Genomic DNA, 21,009 nt, shown 5'->3' with positions numbered 1-21,009 from the left:
TTGGGTACTTTAAATTTATAAAAAACTTGCGTGTTTTCAAGTGTTCTTCACTGTCCCTGAGGATAGATTCCAGTCACTTCCTCACAGCTAACGTGAAACTTAGAGGTCTGTAACTACCTGGTTTCTTCCTCCCTTCTTAAATATTGGATTAAAATTTGGATTGGATTGTATTTGATTTATTATGACCTGTACCAAGATACAGTGAAAGGTGTTCTGCGTACAGTCCAGACAGTTCTGTATATGACAAAACATAGGACATGCACAAATACACAATGTAAATACATTAGCACAGGCACATTGGGTGAGCATACGGAATGTAGTACTACTCAGTTACTACTCAGTAGAGAAGATGTGTAAAGAGATCAGTCCAGTCCATGAGCGGGCCATTCAAGAGTTTGGTAACAGAGGGGAAGAAACTGTTTTTGAACCTGTTAGTGCAAGTTCTCAGACTTTTGTACCTCCTGCCCGATGGAAGAAGTTGGGAGAGAGAATAACCCAGGAGGGAGGGGTCTTTGATTATGCTGCCCACTTTCCCAAGGCAGCGGGAGATGTAGACAAAGTCAATGGATGGGAGGCGGTTTTGTGTGATGGACTGGGCTATATTCACGGCTCTCTGTAGTTTCTTCTGAACTTGGGCCGAGTAGTTGCCATACCAGGCTGTGATGCAGCCAGATAGGATGTTTTCTATGGTGCATCTTAAAAATTGGGAAGAGTCAATGTGGACATGCCGAATTTCCTTAGTTTCCTGCGGAAGCATAGGCACTGCTGAGCTTTCTTGGTTTAGCGTCGACGTGGGTGGACCAGGACAGAATATTTGCAATCTTCCAATTCAAATGGACAGTTCTCAAACCTGCAATTTCTTCACGTACTTCTTTTAATACCCTGGGGTGCAAGTTCTGTGTGAAAATGGATACAATATGGCCATTTAATCCATCTGTCATTTCATGATAATCTATTATAGTTACATCTGCATCTGGCTTTAATGGGCCCACATTCTCGATTACCACTCATTTACTCTGACTTCTGCAGTAGATAAACATTACAACAAAAAAATAATGAAGACATATGTCCAAAATATGAGCATATTCCGTAATCTATTGAAGAATGCTGAATTAACTGTCATGTTGAATTATAAAGTCACTGAAAGCTTTGGAAAAATATCACGGTTCAAAAAAATGAGACTAACATGCTCTGAAATTTAGAAATAGGTTTCTATTAAGGTTACAATTTCTGCAAGTTACTAAAAATTGAGTAACTGAAAATTGGTCTGCCACATTTGAATTACATTCTCTCGCGAGGCACAAAAGATTTTCAAGAATAAAAAATAATTACATGTCTCAAAGACAAAATAGAAGGACCTTTACAGATCTGGATGAATCTCTGGTGCCACGACTCTGTTGATCAGTCAAAGATCTGTGTGGCAAGATTTAGCTCCAACTCAATCTACAAGTTTGCGGTTGATACGACTGTGGTGGGCTGTATCTCAAACAACGATGAATCAGACTACAGAAGGGAGATAAATCACTTGCTTGCATGGTGTACCGAAAACAACCTCTCTAAATGTCGGAAATTCCAAGGAACTGATCATCGACTTCAGGAAGCATAGCACGCACACATTCCTGTCTGCATCAATGGCTCCGAAGTGGAGATGGTCAATTGCTTTAAGTTCCTGGGGGGGTCACCATCTCCAGCAGTCTGTCCTGGTCCACTCACATTGATGCAGCAGTCAAGAAAGCCCAACAATGTCTCTACTTCCTACGGAAGCTGAAGAAATTCAGCATGTCTGCATCGGCTCTCACAAACTTCTACAGATGTGCCATAGAGAGCATCCTATCCGTCTGCATCACAGCTTGGTATGACAACTTCTTGGTCCAAGATCGCAAGAAACTGCATGCAGAGTGTGGTGAACTCGGCCTAACACATCACACAAGCATGCCACGCACATTGATTCTGTCTACACCTCCCGCTGCCTCAGGAAGGCAGACAGCATTATCAGAGACCCCTCCCACCCAGGCATTGCCACCTTCCAGACCCTTCCATCAAGAAGAAGGTACAGAAGTCTGAAGACCTGCACAGTCAGACATGGGAACAGCTTCTTCCCAACAGCTACAAGGCTCCTCAATGACTTCCCCTCGGACTGATCTGTTCCCTCTAAGAACTATTCACACTGCCCTATGCTGCTCTTGCTCATGTATTTGCTTTGTTTGGCCCCTTGTTCCGCACTGTAACCAATCACTGTTCGTTGATGTACCATTTGTCAATGTAGTCTGTTGATTATTCGTTTTGTCTACTATGTACATACTGTGTACGTTCCCTCGGCTGCAGAAAAATACTTTTCACTGTACTCTGGTACATGCGACAATAAATCAAATCAAGATCTACATTGCAAACCCCAGAGCTCGAGTCCTCTTAATTAACAGAAACCCTGCTAAATAGTCGATACAGACAAACTAATGGACATCCGTGATTTTGTTTTTATCCCCTCAACTCCCCTATCTCTACCTGAGCTATAATAAAAGCCCATGGTGTTCTGTGATTCCACACCACCGGTATGAGTCTCCCAGCTGTAACCCTAATTTTATTTGCTCTTTAAAAAGCCCTTTCAGTTGGAGAATATCACATGGTGCCAACCAATTTAGCATTTGGGCATAAATCTCATTGTAACTTAAGAAAAATACCAGGATGGTCCACTCCTTAGATATCGTGTTCCCTCAATTTCAGACACAGCTTCACGTCACAAGATTTGTGTGAACTGTGGTTTCCTGCTGCGCCTACTTCTAAGATGCAGTCTAGATTGTACTTATTAAGTTACTATTTGTAATTTTAAAAAAATATAAATTTAGAGTACCCAATTCATTTTTTGAAATTTAGCATGGCCAATCCATCTACCCTGCACATCTTTGGGTTGTGGGGGTGAAATCCACGCAAACACTGGGAGAATGTCCACACAGACAGTGACCCAGAGCCGGGATCGAACCTGGGATCTCGGCGCCGTGAGGCAGCAGGGCTAACCCACTGCGCCACCGTGCTGCCCGCTATTTGTAATTATGACCCCTTTAAATTTATATGTTTAGTATATAAATATGTTCAGAACAATTAAGTGTGTTAAAGAATATAGAAGCTCCCAACCCAGGGGCTATGTGCTCTATGTTGTATTTGTGATGATTGCCAGTACACTGCACTCAAATACATTTGACAATGGATATGAAGTGTTCACAAATTTGACCAGAATTTTGGGCATTCACTGACTCAAAGATCAGAATGAGTCAGCTTTTTTGGGCTGGGGGAAGATGATGACCCTGTCATCAAATCTTTGTTCATGAACCACAGACATACTACAGAATTGGCAGTATCGAATGTGCTTCAGAATTGAAGGAACCGTGACCAGGTTGAAGATTGAGTTATGTGGCTCCTGTAAAATGTGCCAAGGGTTTTGCCATGTTAAAGGTGCTATATAAACGTGGCTTATTATTTAGCATGGACAAGGTGTATTTATTTATTTTTTATAAATTTAGATTACCCAATTATTTTTCCAATTAAGGGGCAATTTAGCGTGGCCAATCCACCTACTCTGCACATTTTTGGGTTGTGGGGGCGAAACCCACGCAGACACGGGGAGAATGTGCAAACTCCACACAGACAGTGACCCAGAGCCGGGTTCGAACCTGGGACCTCAGCGCCGTGAGGCGGTTGTGCTAACCACTAGGCCACCGTGCTGCCCTGACGAGGTGTATTTATAAAGAATTTTTTAAATACACTTGCCAATTTTCTTTGTTTCTGTCCTCTGTTGCAGGCATTGACTATTTGGGATGGTCAGTGTTAGCTGGCATTCCAAACTGTTTGGGGGAGAGGAAGTGGGGGAAGATGATAGTCTAGCATGTTCCTGTATAGATCCATACTCACCTGATTCCAGCAAGCAGGCACAGAAACTCTGACCAATTTTCTCTTCCTGCTTTTCTGAGACTGAACCATGACCTTTATCACCTGTATGGCTTGACTATTTCCTTGTTGATCCATCAAGGTTGTTGGATGTACAGGGCGAGTGAAAGTAAATGATGCCATGCAAGCAAAATGAAATGGTCTTGTATACTTCACAAAATAAAATTTGATTGCTGATCTTTCTGATCCTTGGGTCATTGAATTTCCGATGGACGAGTTCAGGTCAAGTTTGTAAACACCTCCAAGTAAATGTCTTATCTCTTTGAGTGCAGTGTGTAGGCAGTCATCACAGATACAACATCAACCATATAGTCCCTGGGTTAGATGTTTCATCCCAGCAACTCCAGGAAGCGGTCTTTATTAATGTTTAACCTCCCTGCAGTGCCCTTTGCATGTACTCTGCTTTCCCTTTTTGCTAGAACAAGGAGACCTTTCAACAGCCAACATTTCTCTTTGTGCAGACTAGATGGGCTAAATGGCCTCCTGCACTGTAAAAATGTTGTGATTAGACTTAATTTAATCTGAAATAATTTAACACTAAACAGAGGGACTTGAACATTAGGGCTTCCTATGCAAAACTAGAAATTGCGCTCAAATATTTGAGAGCAAAAGGCCACAGTACCTTTAATTTTTGGTTTTCATTTGCACTGTACATTTTGATGGCTTTCCGTGGTAGCTGATTCCAAAATACATCTTTACTTTAATTGTATAAAAACTGATAAATCAGACTAGAGTCTTTCTTTTGATGGTTCGGAACACAAACTTATTAAGGGCGTTGAAATTGTCTTGTGCAATAGAATGGGGGAATGGGAGGGAGGTGATGCCATGTCTAAGTAATGTTGAATATGAAGCTATCATCAATTATCGTGAAAACCATCTGGTTCACTAATGTCCGTTAGGTAAGGAAATCACCTGGTTATCCAGTCTGGCCTATATGTGACTCCAGACCCATAACAATGTGATTGCCTCTTAAGTGCCCTCTGAAATGCTCTAGCAAGTCAAGGGCAATGAGGGATGGGCAATAGATGCTGGCTTTGCCAGCGGCACCCACATCCCATGAAAGTTTTTTTTAAAAAAAAAAGCTCTTTCCATTTGTGTCCCAAGATTAGTGTAATAATCCTAATTTATCACAAGTCCTGTTACATTCCTAAAATGGTTACATCCTTCAGAACAAAACGTAGAAAGTGACATTAGAGGCAGAATGCAGTATAATTGGTGTCTGAGTCATAATAGGTATTTGCTTCTCTTTTTGAAAATCGCTTGTGTCTACAAATATTGGCTGTTGCATAGGAGACTGTACATAGGAAGAATGTAAAACACAAATAGGATAATGGTACTAAGTGATCATTTAACTTGCATGAGCTTTAAGAATGCAGATTGATGGATGCCTTAAATTCATTTTTGAAATCAATCGCCCCTTTCGTTTATAGCAATAATGATCAATTCTTGCAGAATTAGCTCCTTCTGGTTTTTGTGCAGTTTTAAGTTACAATGCCAAACTGCTTGTATTTAATAGTAAAAGTATTTTCTCATGTGTCATTTGACATAACTTGTTAAATGTTTAACATTTTCTGCGCAGTGGAATGTGAGCAGATGTTAGGCTTATCATAGTGGTCGATTTACATTGTGCTGTTACTAGGGGGGAGGTGGAGAAAATGTTCTGCTGATGAGGGAGGGACTGTTGGACTGTTGCTGAGGGACAGAGGAGATCTGGGGCAGAGGCTGCCTGGGGCAGGCCGGTGGAGGCGCGGGGCGCAGGCTGGGGGGGTGAGCGAGCGATGAGCCATCACCTTTCTTGGCCAGTCTCCAGCCTGCGCCCCGCTGATCACCTGGAATATACGAGGGCTAAATGGGCCGATCAACAGGGCACGTGTGTTCGTGCATTTGAGAGGACTGAAGGCAGACGTGGTAATACTGCAGGAGACGCACCTTAGATTAGCTGACCAGATTAGATTTAAGGAAAGATTGGGTCGGACAGGTCTTTCATTCAGAACTGGACTCGAAGACTAGAGGGGTCGTGATCCTGATCAACAAGCGGGTGGTGTTTGAGGCGGGAAGAATAGTTTCGGATGTGGGAGGCCGGTACATTATGGTCAGTGGGAAATTGGAGGGGATGCAGGTGGTACTAGTAAATGTGTATGCGCCATTGGGACAATGTGGAATTTATAAAGAGGATGCTGAGGAAGATGCCGGACCTGGATTCGCATAAGTTGGTAATGGGAGGAGGCTTCAACACAGTTATTGATCCTGGTTTAGACCGGTCAAGCTCAAAAATGGGCAGGATGCCAGCAATGGCAAATGAGCTAAAAGGATTCATGGAGCAGATGGGGGGGGATCCATGGAGATTCGGCAGCGGAGGGTGAAGGAGTTCTCCTTCTATACACAAGAGCATAAAGTGTACTCCTGGATTGATTTCTTTATTCTGAGCAGAGCTTTACTGACAGGGGTGGTGGACACAGGGTACTCGGTGATCACAATCTCAGACCATGCCCCGCACTGGGTTGACTGACAGGTTAGTAAAGACAGAAACCAGCGCCCGCACTGGAGGTTGGACGTGGGTCTTTTAGCTGACAAAGAGGTGTGTGGGTGGCTGAGGAAAATGTATTCAGAACTACCTGGAAGTCAACGACACGGGGGAAATTTCGGCAGCGGTGGTCTGGGAAGCATTGAAGGCGGTGGTTAGAGGGAAGCCGGTCTCGATACGGGCCCACAGGGAGAAGGTAGACAGGGCAGAAATGGACTGACTGGTAAGGGAGATACTACAGGTTGTCAGGAGGTATGCGGAGACCCCAGAGGCAGGGCTTTTAAGGGAACGGCGGAGGCTCCAGGCGGAGTTCGGCTTGTTTTTTTTTATAAATTTAGATTAGCCAATTATATTTTCCAATTAAGGGGCAATTTAGCATGGCCAATCCACCTACTCTGCACATTTTTGGGTTGTGGGGGCGAAACCCACGCAGACACGGGGAGAACGTGCAAACTCCACACGGACAGTGACCCAGAGCCGGGATCGAACCTGGGACCTCAGCGCCGTGAGGCGGTTGTGCTAACCACTAGGCCACCGTGCTGCCCTGAGTTCGGCTTGTTAACCACAGGGAGGGCGGTGGCGCAGCTGAGAAAGGCGAGGGGGGCGATCTATGAGGATGGAGAGAAGGCCAGCAGAATGCTTGCACAGCAGCTTAGAAAGAGGGAGGCAGCCAGGGAGATAGGAAAAGTAAAGGATGGAGATGGGAACCTGGTTGGAGACTCAGCAGGGATGAATAAGGTGTTTAAGGAGTTTTATAGTAGGCAGTATGGGTCGGAACCCCCAACGGGGCCGTAGGGGATGAGACACTTCCTCGGGGTCTGAATTTCCTGAAGGTGGACAGGGAGCTGGTAGAAGGGCCGGGGGCCCCGATCGGGATGGAAGAGATAGTGGAGGGTCTGAAGGCCATGCAGTCGAGTAAAGCCCAGGAGCTGGACGGGTACCCAGTGGAGTTCTATAAAATGTTCACTGGGATATTGGGGCTGTTGTTGATGAGGACATTCAATGAGGCAAGGAAGAGAGGGGTGCTTCCCCCAAAGATGTCACCGGCCACGATTTCACTGATCCTGAAGCTGGACAAGAACCCGGAGCTGTGTGGGTCCTACAGGCCGATATCCCTACTGAATGTGGATGCCAAACTGCTGGCTAAAGTTTTGCCCTCTAGGATTGAGGATTGTGTTCCGGATGTTAATGAGGAGGACCAGACGGGGTTTGTTAAGGAGGCAAATGGTGGGCAATGTAAGAAGGCTATTAAACGTGATCACGATGCCCCTGGAAGGTAGGGAGGTGGAGGTAGTGGTTGCAATTGACGCAGAGAAGGCCTTTGATCAAGTAGAATGGGAATATCTGTGGGAGGTACTGGGACGGTTCGGATTTGGGCAGGGCTTTATTGACTAGGTCAGGTTGCTGTATCGGGCTCCTGTGGCGAGCGTACGGACAAATAGGACAACATCTGACTGTTTTAGGCTGCATCAGGGGACGAGACAGGGATGCCCCCTCTCCCCACTGTTGTTTGCGTGAGCCATGGAGCCGCTGGCAATTGCACTGAGAGCCTCATGGGCTGGTCCGGGGCGGGGAGAAGCATGACCTGCTCCTGTATGTATCGGACCTAGCAGAGGGGATGGAAGAAATCATGAGGATTCTGGGGAATTTGGCCGGTTTTCGGGGTATAAACTAAATATGGTGAAAAGTGAGATGTTTGCGATCCAGGCAAGGGGACAGGAGAGGCGATTGGGGGAAACTGCCGTTTAGAATGGTAGGGGGAAGCATTCGGTATCTAGGCATCCAAGTGGCGCGGGAATGGGCACGGCTGCACAAACTAAATCTGGCCTGACTAGTAGACCAAATGAAGGCTGATTTTTGGAGGTGGGACGTGCTCCCGTTGTCACTAGCTGAGAGGGTGCAGACGGTGAAGATGACGGTCCTCCCAAGATTTCTGTTTGTGTTTCCTTGTCTCCCCATCTTCATTCCGCGATCCTTTTTTAAACGGGTCAATAAAGTGATCACTGGCTTTGTATGGGCGGGCAAGACCTCGCAAGTAAAGAAGGGGATGATTGAGTGGAACCGGGGAGAGGGCGGGCTGGCGCTGCCAAACTTCAGTAACTACTATTGGGCGGCGAATATAGCCATGATCAGGAAGTGGGTGGTGGGGGGAGGGTCGGCATGGGAGCGTATGGAGGCGGCTTCATATGAAGGGCACCAGCTTGGGGGCGTTGATAACTGCACCTCTGCCGTTCCCGCCGGCACGGTACTTCACCAGCCCCGTGGTGATGGCGGCCCTGAGAGTCTGGGGGCAATGGAGGAGACATGTGGGAGCAGAGGGAGCTTCGGTTTGGTCTCCAATCTGTAATAATCACTGGTTTGCCCTGGGAAGGATGGATGGGGGGTTTTGGAGATGGCAGAGAGCAGGGATTGAGAGGATGCGGGATATGTTTCTAGAGGGGAGCTTTCTGAGTTTGAGGGAGCTGGAGGAGAAATTTGGATTGGCGAGGGGAAACTAATTGAGGTACCTGCAGGTGTGGGACTTCCTACGTAGGCAGGTTTCAACCTTCCTGCTCCTACCATCAAGAGGGATACAGGACAGGGTAGTTTCTAGAGGCTGGGTGGGTGAAGGGAGGGTCTCTGACATTTACAAGGAACTTATGGGGTCAGGGGAGATGCAGACCGAGGAGCTGAAGCACAAGTGGGAGGAGGAGTTGGGAGGAGAGATGCAGGATGGTCTATGGGCGGACGCGTTGAGCAGAGTCAACGCGTCCACAACATGTGCCAGGCTCAGCCTGATACAATTCAAGGTCGTTCACCGGGCTCATATGACAGTGGCCCAGAGGAGCAGGTTCTTTGGGGTAGAAGATAGGTGTGCCAAGTGTGCGGGAGGGCCAGCGAACCATGTCTACATGTTCTGGGCATGTCCAAAGCTTAGGGGATTTTGGCAGGGGTTTGCAGATGTCATGTCCACAGTGTTAAAAACAAGGGTGGTGCTGAGTCCAGAGGTGGCGATTTTCAGGGTGTCGGAAGATCCGGGAATCCAGGAGGAGAAAGAGGCAGACGTTCTGGCCTTTGCTTCCCTGGTAGCCCGGAGACGGATACTATTAGCTTGGAGGGGCTCAAAGCCCCCTGAAGTCGGAGAGCTGGCTATCTGACATGGCTAGCTTTCTCTGTTTGGAGAAAATCAAGTTCACCTTGAGAGGGTCACTATTAGGGTTCGCTCGGAGGTAGCAACCGTTCGTCGACTTCTTCGCGGAAAATTAATCATCAGTAGAAGGGGGTGGCATTAGTTTAGCTTAGAGTAGGGGGGTTAATAAAGGTGGGACCTGTAAGGAAGGAAGATGGCTTTTGCACTATGTTTATAAATTCATGTACATTGTTTATTTTGTTGTTGTTGTTGTTGTAAAACCAAAAAATACCTCAATAAGATTTTGATTTTTTTAAAAATGCTTAACTTTTTCCTGTGCAGCTCCCCCACCACCTCCCCTGGCAATGCGGAATGGAGCTAGAGAGGTCCCTCCCCCGCCACCGCCGTACAGGACACCCTCTTCAGATCCACCAAATCGGGGGAAGCCCCCACCACCACCTCCAATGCGGACTCCTGCACCCCCTCCTCCACCTATAAGGAACGGACATAGAGACCCCGTTGGACCATCATCCAAATCATTTATAGGTAAAAGGAGAGGGAGTACCAGATTGCTATTGTTTTTAAATCTGCTTTATTATTTATCTCTAGGAAACAAAAAATCAGGGAGCGCTCTAATCAGCTGATCGACAGGGGAATTGAGTGTTGTGTAAGATGGAGCAGGAAGTGCTTTGAGGCCACAATCAGATCAGCCATGATTTTATCAAATGACGGAGCAGACTGAAAGGGATGAATGGCCCACTCTCCCTAATTGTGTTTTTAAATTCTCCCTGTCCTGATCATTGATGCAATGGCTATAAGAAATTGCATGGAAGTGTGTTAAACTCAGCAATGTCTCTGACTGCAGGTTGTTGACTAGATGTGTTTAAAAGATTTTTTCAAGCTGTTTATAACTTTCTTTTGCGTATTTCATCCAACAGATGAAAATTGGCTCAAAATCAATTTATTTCCTTTTATTTATGAAGATATCTTGAGATATTTTTGTGGCAGGCATTCCTGTATCCTGCTGACCTTACTTGTAATATTTATCCTCCGTTATATGGCTTCTCCCATTGGTGATTAATGCACACGTGTGTAATCTATTTAAAAATTGTGCTGTTTCCAACACTATATTGGCAGATGCAAACGGTGTGATATTGACATCAAATGGTCAGAAACTTGTAACTGTCAGCTTTACTTAAGAACTAACATATTGAAGCAGGCCTGGCCCTATTAGAAGTTTTGCTTTTTTTTTTGCCAATTTACTTTTCGGTACTCCCTCCTTTCCTTTTAAAAAAAAATAAATAAATTTAGAGTACCCAATTATTTTTTAATTTAAAATTTTTAAAAAAAAATTCCAATTAAGAGGCAATTTAGCGTGGCCAATCCACCTAACCTGCACATCTTTGGGTTGTCGGGGCGAAACCCACGCAGGCGCGGGGAGAACGTGCAAACTCCGCATGGACAGTGACCCAGGGCCGGGATTCGAACCCGGGTCCTCAGTGCCGTAGGCAGCAATGCTAACCACTGTGCCACCGTGCTGCCTGGTACTCCCTCCTTTCCTGAACGTGCTGACTCTTTCCTGGGTTTTAGATCAGTGAGAGCCTTCAACTTTCTTCTATCTTGCTCACGTATCTGTTCTCCACGTGTGATCCGAGACAGTGAGCGCTAAGTAGTTAATCCGTTGTGGTGGGCATCACAAAGTAAGTCTTCACCAAATATCCATTCATGCAGTTTCTTCGCACCACTTGATTAATGATCAGGATAGGGAGCTTGAGCTAATTTTTCTTTCTCCAGAAGTAAAAAAACAGAAAACAGAAGAAAATATTAGTGAGTAATGGAATGAAAGGAAAAGTTATGTCAGTGGATTTAGTTTTATTTTAAAGCTTTAATTCTTTCACCCTCTCTGGATGTGTGGCATATCCTGGCCGAGAGAGAAGAAAGATGCCTCACCTAATGCCGCTCCAGCCAACTAGCGGTTGAGAGCCATCCAGAGTGAATTGCCCTCCGCGATGTTGTCCTCCCCCATTATGGAAAGTGGCTGCGCCCTGCTCTCATCCTCTCCATGACTGACATGGGCCGCTGACTTCAGTAACTTAACATATGGACAGCACAGACAGGAGCCTGTGGGCACTAGCACATTGCCAACAAACTCGCCAAATGGAGAATTCAGATATGAGCCCATGCTTATTTAGATTTTCATCATTCAAGCTGGTATTACTGCTGTGGGCTCATGTACATGGGAGCTGATTGTAATGGTCAGGCTGTATTTCACTGGAGACATTTTAACATAATAGGGTTGCCACCTGTTCAGTTTTTGATTGGGCAGGTCTGAAAATCTGACTCCGAGAAGCACTTTTATAACGTCTGCTTGTTTTCTAAGATGGAGGCATGAGTTACTGAGGGTCATTGGTAACCAAAGAACTGCAGGCATGCTCATGCCACATGCCTTGCTCTATCCAGTTTTGTATTTTAGCTGGCAATTCCAAGGGAAGCTGCATTCAATCATATCTTGTGGTGAGACCTACAGGATGTGGAATACTGCTCCAAATCCTGTCATCTTATAGAACCCCATTATATCAAATTGAACCCTTTTTAAAATGAATTTAGAGTGCCCAATTTTCTTTTTCCAATTAACGTGGCCACTCCACCTATGAGGCACATATTTGTGTTGTGGGGGTGACACCCACACAGACACAGAGAGAATGTGCAAACTCCACACAGACAGTGACCCAGGGCCCGGATTGAACCCGGCTCCTCAGCGCCGTGAGGCAGCAGTGATAACCACTGAGCCACCCTGATAAATTGAGCCCAACCTGTGTCGATAAGATGTGGCGGTGTGTTCCCTGGCGGTGTGTTCAGTTTGTAGAGTGCCAGAGTTTTCTGATTAGGCATACTCCTTCATTCACCCAGGATGACCAGCAACTGTTGTAAAAACAAAATGACATTTTAAAAAATTCTCCCTTCCCTAGATGACTTTGAATCAAAATATTCATTTCATCCAATTGAAGACTTCCCAGCACCGGAGGAATATCATCATTTCCAAAAGATGTACCCAAGTAAACTGAACAGAGGTGAGTCCCTCCAGTTTGCCGTCGGCATGCAAGGATTCCAATTTTAAGTGAGTACCCAGCACCCTCCCCCATCAGTCATTTGTCAAACATACCATCCCTACTGATACAGGATAGGTTTTTATGAAGGGAATCAATCTTCATTATTTCTCAGGGCATCTGTCCTGTAAATACCAACACTAGAAAGATGATCTTACAAATGTGTAACTGGTTATATGTTGGGTTACATAGAATTACGTAGCCTACTGCACCACAATAGACCATTCGGTCCAACTGGTTAATGCTAGCATTTTTGGGGTTTTATGTGAGCCTCCTCACCACATTTCATCTAACCCTATCTGTATATCCTCTAATCCTTTAACCTTCATGTTTATCTGGCTCCCCAAATCCCATCCATGCAGCTAGTGGTTGAATAGCAGCTATGAAGAAACTGATAGTGTCTGGTTAGTCTGTCGCGTGGTTTGAGCTAGCACTGTAGCTCATAACTTTTAGTGACCAATTATAGTGTCTTTAAACAATTGATCTTTTAATACACTAATATAAATTGCAAGCATCAATGTGAATGATAGAAATTAGATTTATATGCTGGTATGTATTTTCCCACTGTGGAATATATTGGAATTGGCCACATTTTTATGTCTGCTTTAGAAAAGCAACATTTTAAAACTTGAGCACCACAAAAGCCAAAAGATCAAAGAATTTTGCAATCAATACATTCTGGAACATTCTGTATCACATAAGGTGCAGTAGAAAATTAAATATACAACATACAGGGCATGGAGCCAAAATGTTCACCTTGGATGACTATTCAGCAATTCTAATTTGAAGGCCTATCAATTATCATGTGTGCCTATTAAAATCTTGCCCAGAGTTGTCGTGGAGATGACAGCAATGCTAGCAAAGGAAGGCCCACTTCCATCGTCACAGAGCAGCATGGATGGCAATAAACCTCACTTTGCAGTGACATCTGCATCTTAAGTATAAAAGAAACAAATTAACCCACAATGCTGACAGTAACATCATAGACCAGAATCTAAAAATTGACTACGTACACTAGATTCTGCAGTAAAGCAGATGGCAGTGCTAGTCAAAGTTCATGTGTATTTGGAGAAATAGAATACATTTAGAAACCATGAACGTCTGGAGCTGGTAGACGGTAATGGAACTAGTTGAATCCGTTCATGAATGTGGCAGATTTAAACCATAATGGCTAATGCACATGATGCTCTATTGCACTTTGTACCGTAAAGTATTCCATATGTGTTAACCTTAGTGCTCAACTTAATTTCATCCTTTGAATGTGTTGGGCAATGCTAGCTCCTCGGGTGACCCTTTTTATCAGTGCTCAGCGTGGTACTGCGCCACAGTGACCAAGTTCAAATCCTTGACTGGGCTGAGTTGATTCTTGTCAGCCAGTGCAATGGTTGAGGTGCTACAGTTGGGCTGTGCACTGAAGGGTGGAGGTAGATTTCTATCCAGTGAACCTTAAGTATACGGGGTAGGGGCAGCACAGTGGTGCAGTGGTTAACATTGCTGCCTCTTTGGACATGTTTGGCTGGCGGTCAGCAGCACCACCCAGAGCTGCAGACTGGCTGTCCGACCTCTCGGAATCTCTCCAAATGGAGAAAATCAAATTCGCCATCCGAGGGTCAGACGACTGCTTCCACAGAACGTGGGCGCCATTCATGCAATTGTTCCGGGACCTGTTTGTGGCCAAGGAACAAGAGGAAGAATAGTCGGGTGGCCAAGAATCAGGGGAAAATGGACGGGAATCGGGGGAAGGTAGCTGGTGGGGGGGGGGGGGGGGGGGCGGCGCTGCGGGTTCATTATGGGGGTTTGTTCTCATGGTTTTATGCTTATTTCTTTTTCTTAATTTATTGTTTTTGTATTGGATGGGAGGGGTTACTGTTTTTCTCTGTTGTGATAAAATTTGTTGTTGAAAACTTGAATAAAAATTATTCCAAAAAAAAAAGGAAGGACAAAAAGCCGCAAGCGACAGTCTGATGGCAAGCTAAGGCCCAGAAAGATTTAGACAGTTTAGGAGAATGGTCCAAGAAGTGGCTGATGAAATTCAACGTGGGCAAGTGCGAGATCTTGCACTTTGGAATAAAGAATAGAGGCACGGACTATTTTCTAAACGGTGACAAAATTCATAATGCTAAAGTGCAAAGGGACTTGGGAGTCCTAGTCCAGGATTCTCTAAAGGTAAACTTGCAGGTTGAGTCCGTAATTAAGAAAGCAAATGTAATGTTGTCATTTATCTCAAGAGGCTTGGAATATAAAAGCAGGGATGTACTTCTGAGGCTTTATAAAGCACTAGTTAGGCCCCATTTAGAATACTGTGAGCAATTTTGGGCCCCACACCTCAGGAAGGACATACTGGCACTGGAGCGGGTCCAGCGGAGATTCACACGGATGATCCCAGGAATGGTAGGCCTAACATATGATGAACGTCTGAGGATCGTGGGATTATATTCATTGGAGTTTAGGAGGTTGAGGGGAGATCTAATAGAAACTTACAAGATAATGAATGGCTTGGATAGGATGGACGTAGGGAAGTTGTTTCCATTAGCAGGGGAGACTAGGACGCGGGGGCACAGCCTTAGAATAAAAGGGAGTCACTTTAGAACAGAGATGAGGAGAAATTTCTTCAGCCAGAGAGTGGTAGGTCTGTGGAATTCATTGCCACAGAGGGCGGTGGAGGCCGGGACGTTGAGTGTCTTTAAGACAGAAATTGATAAATTCTTGATTTCTCGAGGAATTAAGGGCTATGGGGAGAGAGCGGGTAAATGGAGTTGAAATCAACCATGATTGAATGGTGGAGTGGACTCGATGGGCCGAATGGCCTTACTTCCGCTCCTATGTCTTATGGTCTAAAACCAATTTGTAAATAAATGCCTATAAACATGTGCCTCAGCCATATTGGTGAATGTAAAATATGTATGCCGGTTAAAGGGGGCGGCCACAGTTGTTATTATGAAGATGCTTACCTGTAAATATACATGTTAATTTTTGCGTGTTTTTTTCTAATAATTTGTAATTTGTTGGATATAAAATATGAAAACTCAATAAAAAACATTTCCAAAAAAAACATTGCTGCCTCACGGCACTGAGGTCCCAGGTTCGATCCCGGCCCCAGGTCACTGTCCGTGTGGAGTTTGCACATTCTCCCTGTGTTTGCGTGGGTTTCGCCCCCAGAACCCAAAGATGTGCAGGGTAGGTGGATTGGCCATGCTAAAATTGCCCCTTCATTGGAAAAAATTAATTGGGTACTCTAAAAAAAATTTTTTAAGTATACGGGGTAGAAGTTGAACTTTGTTGCACCCATTTTACTGGCCTTATTTCAAGGACTAAAGTCCCATGCCCCAAAGGTGCCTGAAAAGAGTCTGATTCAAAATGGTTGGGGCCATTTTACAGACATTCCTGAAGGCTGCATAAAACTGGCCCCTCATTTTCACATTCAAGGCAGTTAAAAGCCTGCTTAAGGTCCCTTCACAGAAACTGGCTTACACTGAGCATGGGGGAGCTGTTTGGCTAAGGATTCTCCAGTGGCTGTTGCAGCCTAAGCAAGTTAAAGACTAATGGCAAGGTTCAGAGCATTTATTAAAATAACCCCAACTCTGAAGTCACGAGGCACAGGAGTGCTTTTAAGGTTGTTGCAATCACCCATCTGTTCCACACACACCACCACCCCCCTCACCCAAGTGCCCTTTGTTCTCAAAAGCACAATCTATCCAGTTTAATAATGTTTATGCGTGCCTTTTTTTAAAGATGGGAGCTGGCTAGTCTTCTCACAGTCAAATAATCTGTCCACACTCGTGTTCTTGGCTCACAGATGACTGGCTAGTTGGGTAAGGTACCAGAGGGTTGGAACCATTTCCCCACTCTAGGTCAGTGCCTTCAGGAGGAAGGAGAGGACAGTTGTGATAAACTGTATATCTAGTGCATAAGCTTCTTTGGTGAAATACTGCAGTTCATCACCATAATGCTAGCTCCTTGGGTGACTAGATTAAACATTGCTTAATCAGTAACTCCGGCCTTTCTCTTTACTATTTGTTCACTGTATTTGCTGATATTTTGTGTTTATTTCTTGCAGCTGTTCGAGGCGCGCCACCTCTGCCGCCTGTTGCCAGGTGATCTGTGACTGTGGGTGTGGCTATTCCCCACCTTCCTTGTTGGAAGACTGATGGTTTCCCTTCCTTTCTTTTCCTGGTGTACAGCTCAAGACCCTTAACCACTTCACTTCGTTGAGGCGAAACCTCTTCAGATCTGCTTAGAGCATGCATTCTAATCTGAGATTCCTGAGTTTCAGATTGCACAACCTTTGACCTTCGCATCTTTCAGCTCCAGGAATTGTCACTGCAATTGGGCTGAGCAAATGGAAAGTTGACTGGAATGTCAAGATGATTTATTTTTTAAGTTGAGGGATGTAAGATGTTTACAGCTACCAGAGATCCAAGAATGGTATGTCCAAGTTTCACTACAAACAAAATTGAAACATGTGGAATAATGTGGGTTTTGTTTCGGTCTATATTAAGTGGTTAAACTTAATCTTTGTAAATGGATGTTGATTTGAAAATATCCTTGGACCTCTGGTAGAATGGTAGAATCATGGAACACTATTGGGTAATCATAGACCAGTTGGTAAGACTAAAATTCCCACACTACATGTATTTTTTGAATTTTTATTCCAATATCTAGCTGGTCCTTGCCTTATACACGATGTCATGTTGTCGGTACCAGATTTATTATAATGTATTTACTCAAGTACAGGAGATATAGTAATCATTGTTATAATTCTTTCTTTGTAATTGTACAGAGCTTGTGAATTAGGTAATGGTGGACTTGATGGAAGACACTACTTTCTCAGATGATAGACTGACTCGCTTGTTTTGATTGCTTATCCTATCCACAGCAAAGGTTTCTTCTTTTGTTTAATCCGGAACAGCCGAGCTCATGTTGAGGGATGCTGTCTGAGAGAGTCATTTACCAGGCACAAGTAAAGTCTTTTCTTGGCACGCGCTGGTTATGAGAGGTGTCGGTCTGGCATTCACTAAGTCAGGGTGACGTCTCCTGGTACATGCTAGGTATGAGCAATGTGAAATGCACTGTGCATTTTTTTTAAAGCTGTATCTTCAGGCCAAAGCACTTTGAATTTAGTGTTTTTTTTTTGTGTGTGTGTTTGTCTGTAATGTGGTACTTTCTTACTGTTCCTGGGACCCCTGTACACTTCCCCAACAGCCTTTATGTGCATTGCGACAGTACCCAGCGAGTCTAAATCTCACTATATAGGAACAACGGTAATTTCTTCCATGGGAAAACATTCTTTCTCTCTCTCTCTCTCTCTCTCTCCCTCTCCCTCTCACACCTTGGAAGTAGATGCTGCAAAATCTATAGTAAGTTTGCAGTTTTCCATACAAATATTTTGGCAAATATATAAAGTGCCAGGGACCTGAGTTCATTTTGGGCTTTGGGTGAGTGTGTGGAGTTTGCAAGTTTCCTCCGGGTGTTCTGGATCCCTCCCACAGTCCAAAGATGTGTGGAGTAGGTGGGTTGACCGTTAAAATTGCCGCTTAGTGTCCAAAGATATACATGTTATGTGGGGGATTGGGCCTCTTTCAGAGGGTAGGTGCAGACTCAAGTGAGCCAAATGGCCTTTCTGCGCTGTAGGGATTCTATGGTTCTATTCTATGCTGACAGAGAGAGAGAGAGATATCGCCAGAGGCCATAGAGCTGTAACAATTAATCAATTCATGACCAATTAATCAATTCCTTTTATTTTGATATTAAATACTAATCAGTCAGTTTATTTTTGAGCCAATCAGTACAGATATAGCCCGATATTGTACTGTTACTCGATTGGGTTATTCAGATCCTGCAGAACACTGATTGAAGTAATAAGACAGAATTCTTATATGGGCTTTGTTGTGTTGTGTGCCTGACCTTCATGCAAGGCCGGTAGTGTACCGCTTTCTTAGATAAACGATGGACTGATCCTCAACGCTGCTAGAATTTGACTCATTACAGCAGGATAACTTGTCTGCTGGAATAATTAGTTGACGCAGCCAAAAATGTATCTTTTATATATTTTTTCTAATGTGTTGACATTCATATAAATGGTGTTTGAATGCACCTACCTTAATAAGAGAGAGCAGTCTGTATTGATGCATTGATGGGTTTGTTTGTTGAATTTGGAAAAGCCCATTGTCGCAAGTGGTGTCAGTGGATCAGGTTGTTCCTCATGAATACAATGCACCCAGCAATGCAGCTACTGAAAAGCGATATTTGGTTGTACCTGCATCAAGGTTTGAATGTGTAAAAGATGCAACAAAGCAAGAATCTGGCTGCCGTTTTTTAAAAACTTGAAACCTGCCCATAGAACACAGGAGAAGCTCTCTGCTTCACCACCTCCTGGTGCATGTGTGGACAGAGTGTGGATTTGCAGATATTTTCACACCTGTATATAACACTTATTCAATTTTATGTTTGCGAAAGATCATTGGCAGGTACTATGAAACTAACACTAAAATATGTTTCATCGTGCATGGGCCGATTTTATAAGATTTTGACTCGCTGGTTTGTGAAGTAGAAATTGCACTTGCAAAAATACTCAAGCTTACCCTACAGTTTAAGTGCGTCATCAGGATGGTTTTCTATACTGTACAAGTGCATGCAATTTATATACTACAGAACTGGCACAACATGCTTTTTTGTCTCGGTCTTGGTCTCAATGGATCCAATGTGTTTGCATTCGCTTCTGGCTGCGGTTTCACTAGTGTAGTCAGTGAAAATGACCAGTTCTTGTATAATAATCTTTTGAACGAATAACTCTAATGACTATTTCACCGAATAGTCTGGTCCAGTACTGGTGACGTCTTTCGTTTCTTGTTGAAAATCTGGTACTTGTATTCATAATCATCCAGCACACACCAAGAAAGGAAGAAACAAACAGTGAATAAACTGTGCAGAAAGCTGACTGACAGATGGGCAATGAGCAGGCGTTGTGTGTTTTAAAAATAAATTAGATTTGCAGTGTTTACTGCAGGTGTCATAGTGGTTTTGCCAGTAGTCCCCAATACAAGGCTACCAGACTGAGATCTGGAATTGCAATACAGGTTTGAAATGTGCAATATTGGCACTGGTGCCGACACATGTACAGTAATGCCAGTGCCTGTATGTGTAATACCATGCCAGTACCCTCTACATATAATGCCAGCTTCATCGCTGGTGCACATAGCACCAGCTCCCTAATGTATGATGTATGTAATATGCCAGTCCAGTGCAGGTCCAGTATTAGTAAAATTCTTTGTTTTGTTTTCCTCACTTTGCAGTTGCCACGAACATTGTGCCTTACAGAATGCACAGGCGTTTCTGTGTTGCTTTGTTTTCTCTTTTGCGTGCGTGCGAGCGTACACATAAAAATAGGACTGAAGGACTTTTCCTTCCATCAGATGTTGCCTGTTTTGAGTCCTGTGAATATTACCATGTGTCTGTCGTCTGAGGCTGCCTGTGGTGGGTTTTCTTTATTTTCCTCCAGTAGCTTTTCCATCAACATGGTGGGTACTCTGCATTCAAAATATTTTAAAACAAAATTAACCTCATTATTATTAAAGTTCTGTTTAGCTGGATTAATTTATTGTCTTGATTTATGTTTCATTTCACGGTAATCTAATAGATTTCCTGTTCCTCTCCTATGGTTGATCTGTGCAGGGTGTTGGGGTAGTCTCTTAACTATGGATCTGGAGTGTGCTGTAGTTTCCCCTGCTATGCAATTCTTGATTATGAAAACAAAACTTTGTAATCGCATTTCTTTAAATGGTACAGCAGCCTCTTCTGTGGCATTGAAATACACAGAAGACAAAAAGGACTCAGATATGAAGATTGCAATAACGAAAGCATTAAATTCCCTTGTTTATTGCTGTATCATGCAGGCCAGCTGGACTTGGTTCTCTGTTAATTATCAAGAAAATTGAAATAAAAATAATCACTTTAATTTTTCTTATCTTGAGTGTTAAGTGTGATTTACTGTTCAGTCAATTGTTTCCAATACATTTCTTGTAACATTAGGCATGTGTGCTTTACAGTAAACTGCTTTATGAGCAGCACGATGGCACAGTGGTTAGCACTGCTGCCTCACAGCCCCAGAGGCCCGGGATCAATTTCGTCTTTGGGTGACTGTGTGAAGTTTGTACGTTCTCCCCGTGCCTGCGTGGGTTTCCTCCGGGTACTCTGGTGTCTTCCCACAGTCCAAAGATATGCAGGTTAGGTGGATTGGCCATGTTACATAATTGCCCCTTGGTGTCCAAAGATGTGCAGGTTAGTTGGGGTTATGGAGATAGGGCGGAGGAGTGAGCCTCGGTAGGGTGCAC

At 44.1% G+C, this 21,009-nt stretch overlaps 1 protein-coding gene across 2 annotated transcripts in view; it reads left to right on the top strand.

Moving 5' to 3' along the window:
• Window positions 1–20,642, top strand: part of wipf2b (WAS/WASL interacting protein family, member 2b) — a 69,503-nt gene extending 48,861 nt beyond the window's left edge. Inside the window, exons 6-8 of one of the 2 annotated variants that reach the window (XM_038778598.1) lie at window positions 9,915–10,118; window positions 12,542–12,643; window positions 16,737–20,642. In XM_038778598.1, coding sequence (XP_038634526.1) covers window positions 9,915–10,118; window positions 12,542–12,643; window positions 16,737–16,777 — 347 coding nt within the window. In that variant the 3' untranslated portion in view covers window positions 16,778–20,642. Of the gene's footprint in view, window positions 1–9,914; window positions 10,119–12,541; window positions 12,691–16,736 lie in introns of both variants that reach the window. The other variant, XM_038778597.1, reaches the window with a different exon arrangement.
• The last annotated feature ends 367 nt before the right edge of the window (window positions 20,643–21,009 follow it).

Source organism: Scyliorhinus canicula, chromosome 19 (assembly GCF_902713615.1).
Source record: "Scyliorhinus canicula chromosome 19, sScyCan1.1, whole genome shotgun sequence".
NCBI classification, from domain to species: domain Eukaryota; kingdom Metazoa; phylum Chordata; class Chondrichthyes; order Carcharhiniformes; family Scyliorhinidae; genus Scyliorhinus; species Scyliorhinus canicula.
The sequence above is the reverse complement of the archived record's forward strand: the minus strand, read 5'-3'. Positions and strand labels throughout refer to the sequence as shown.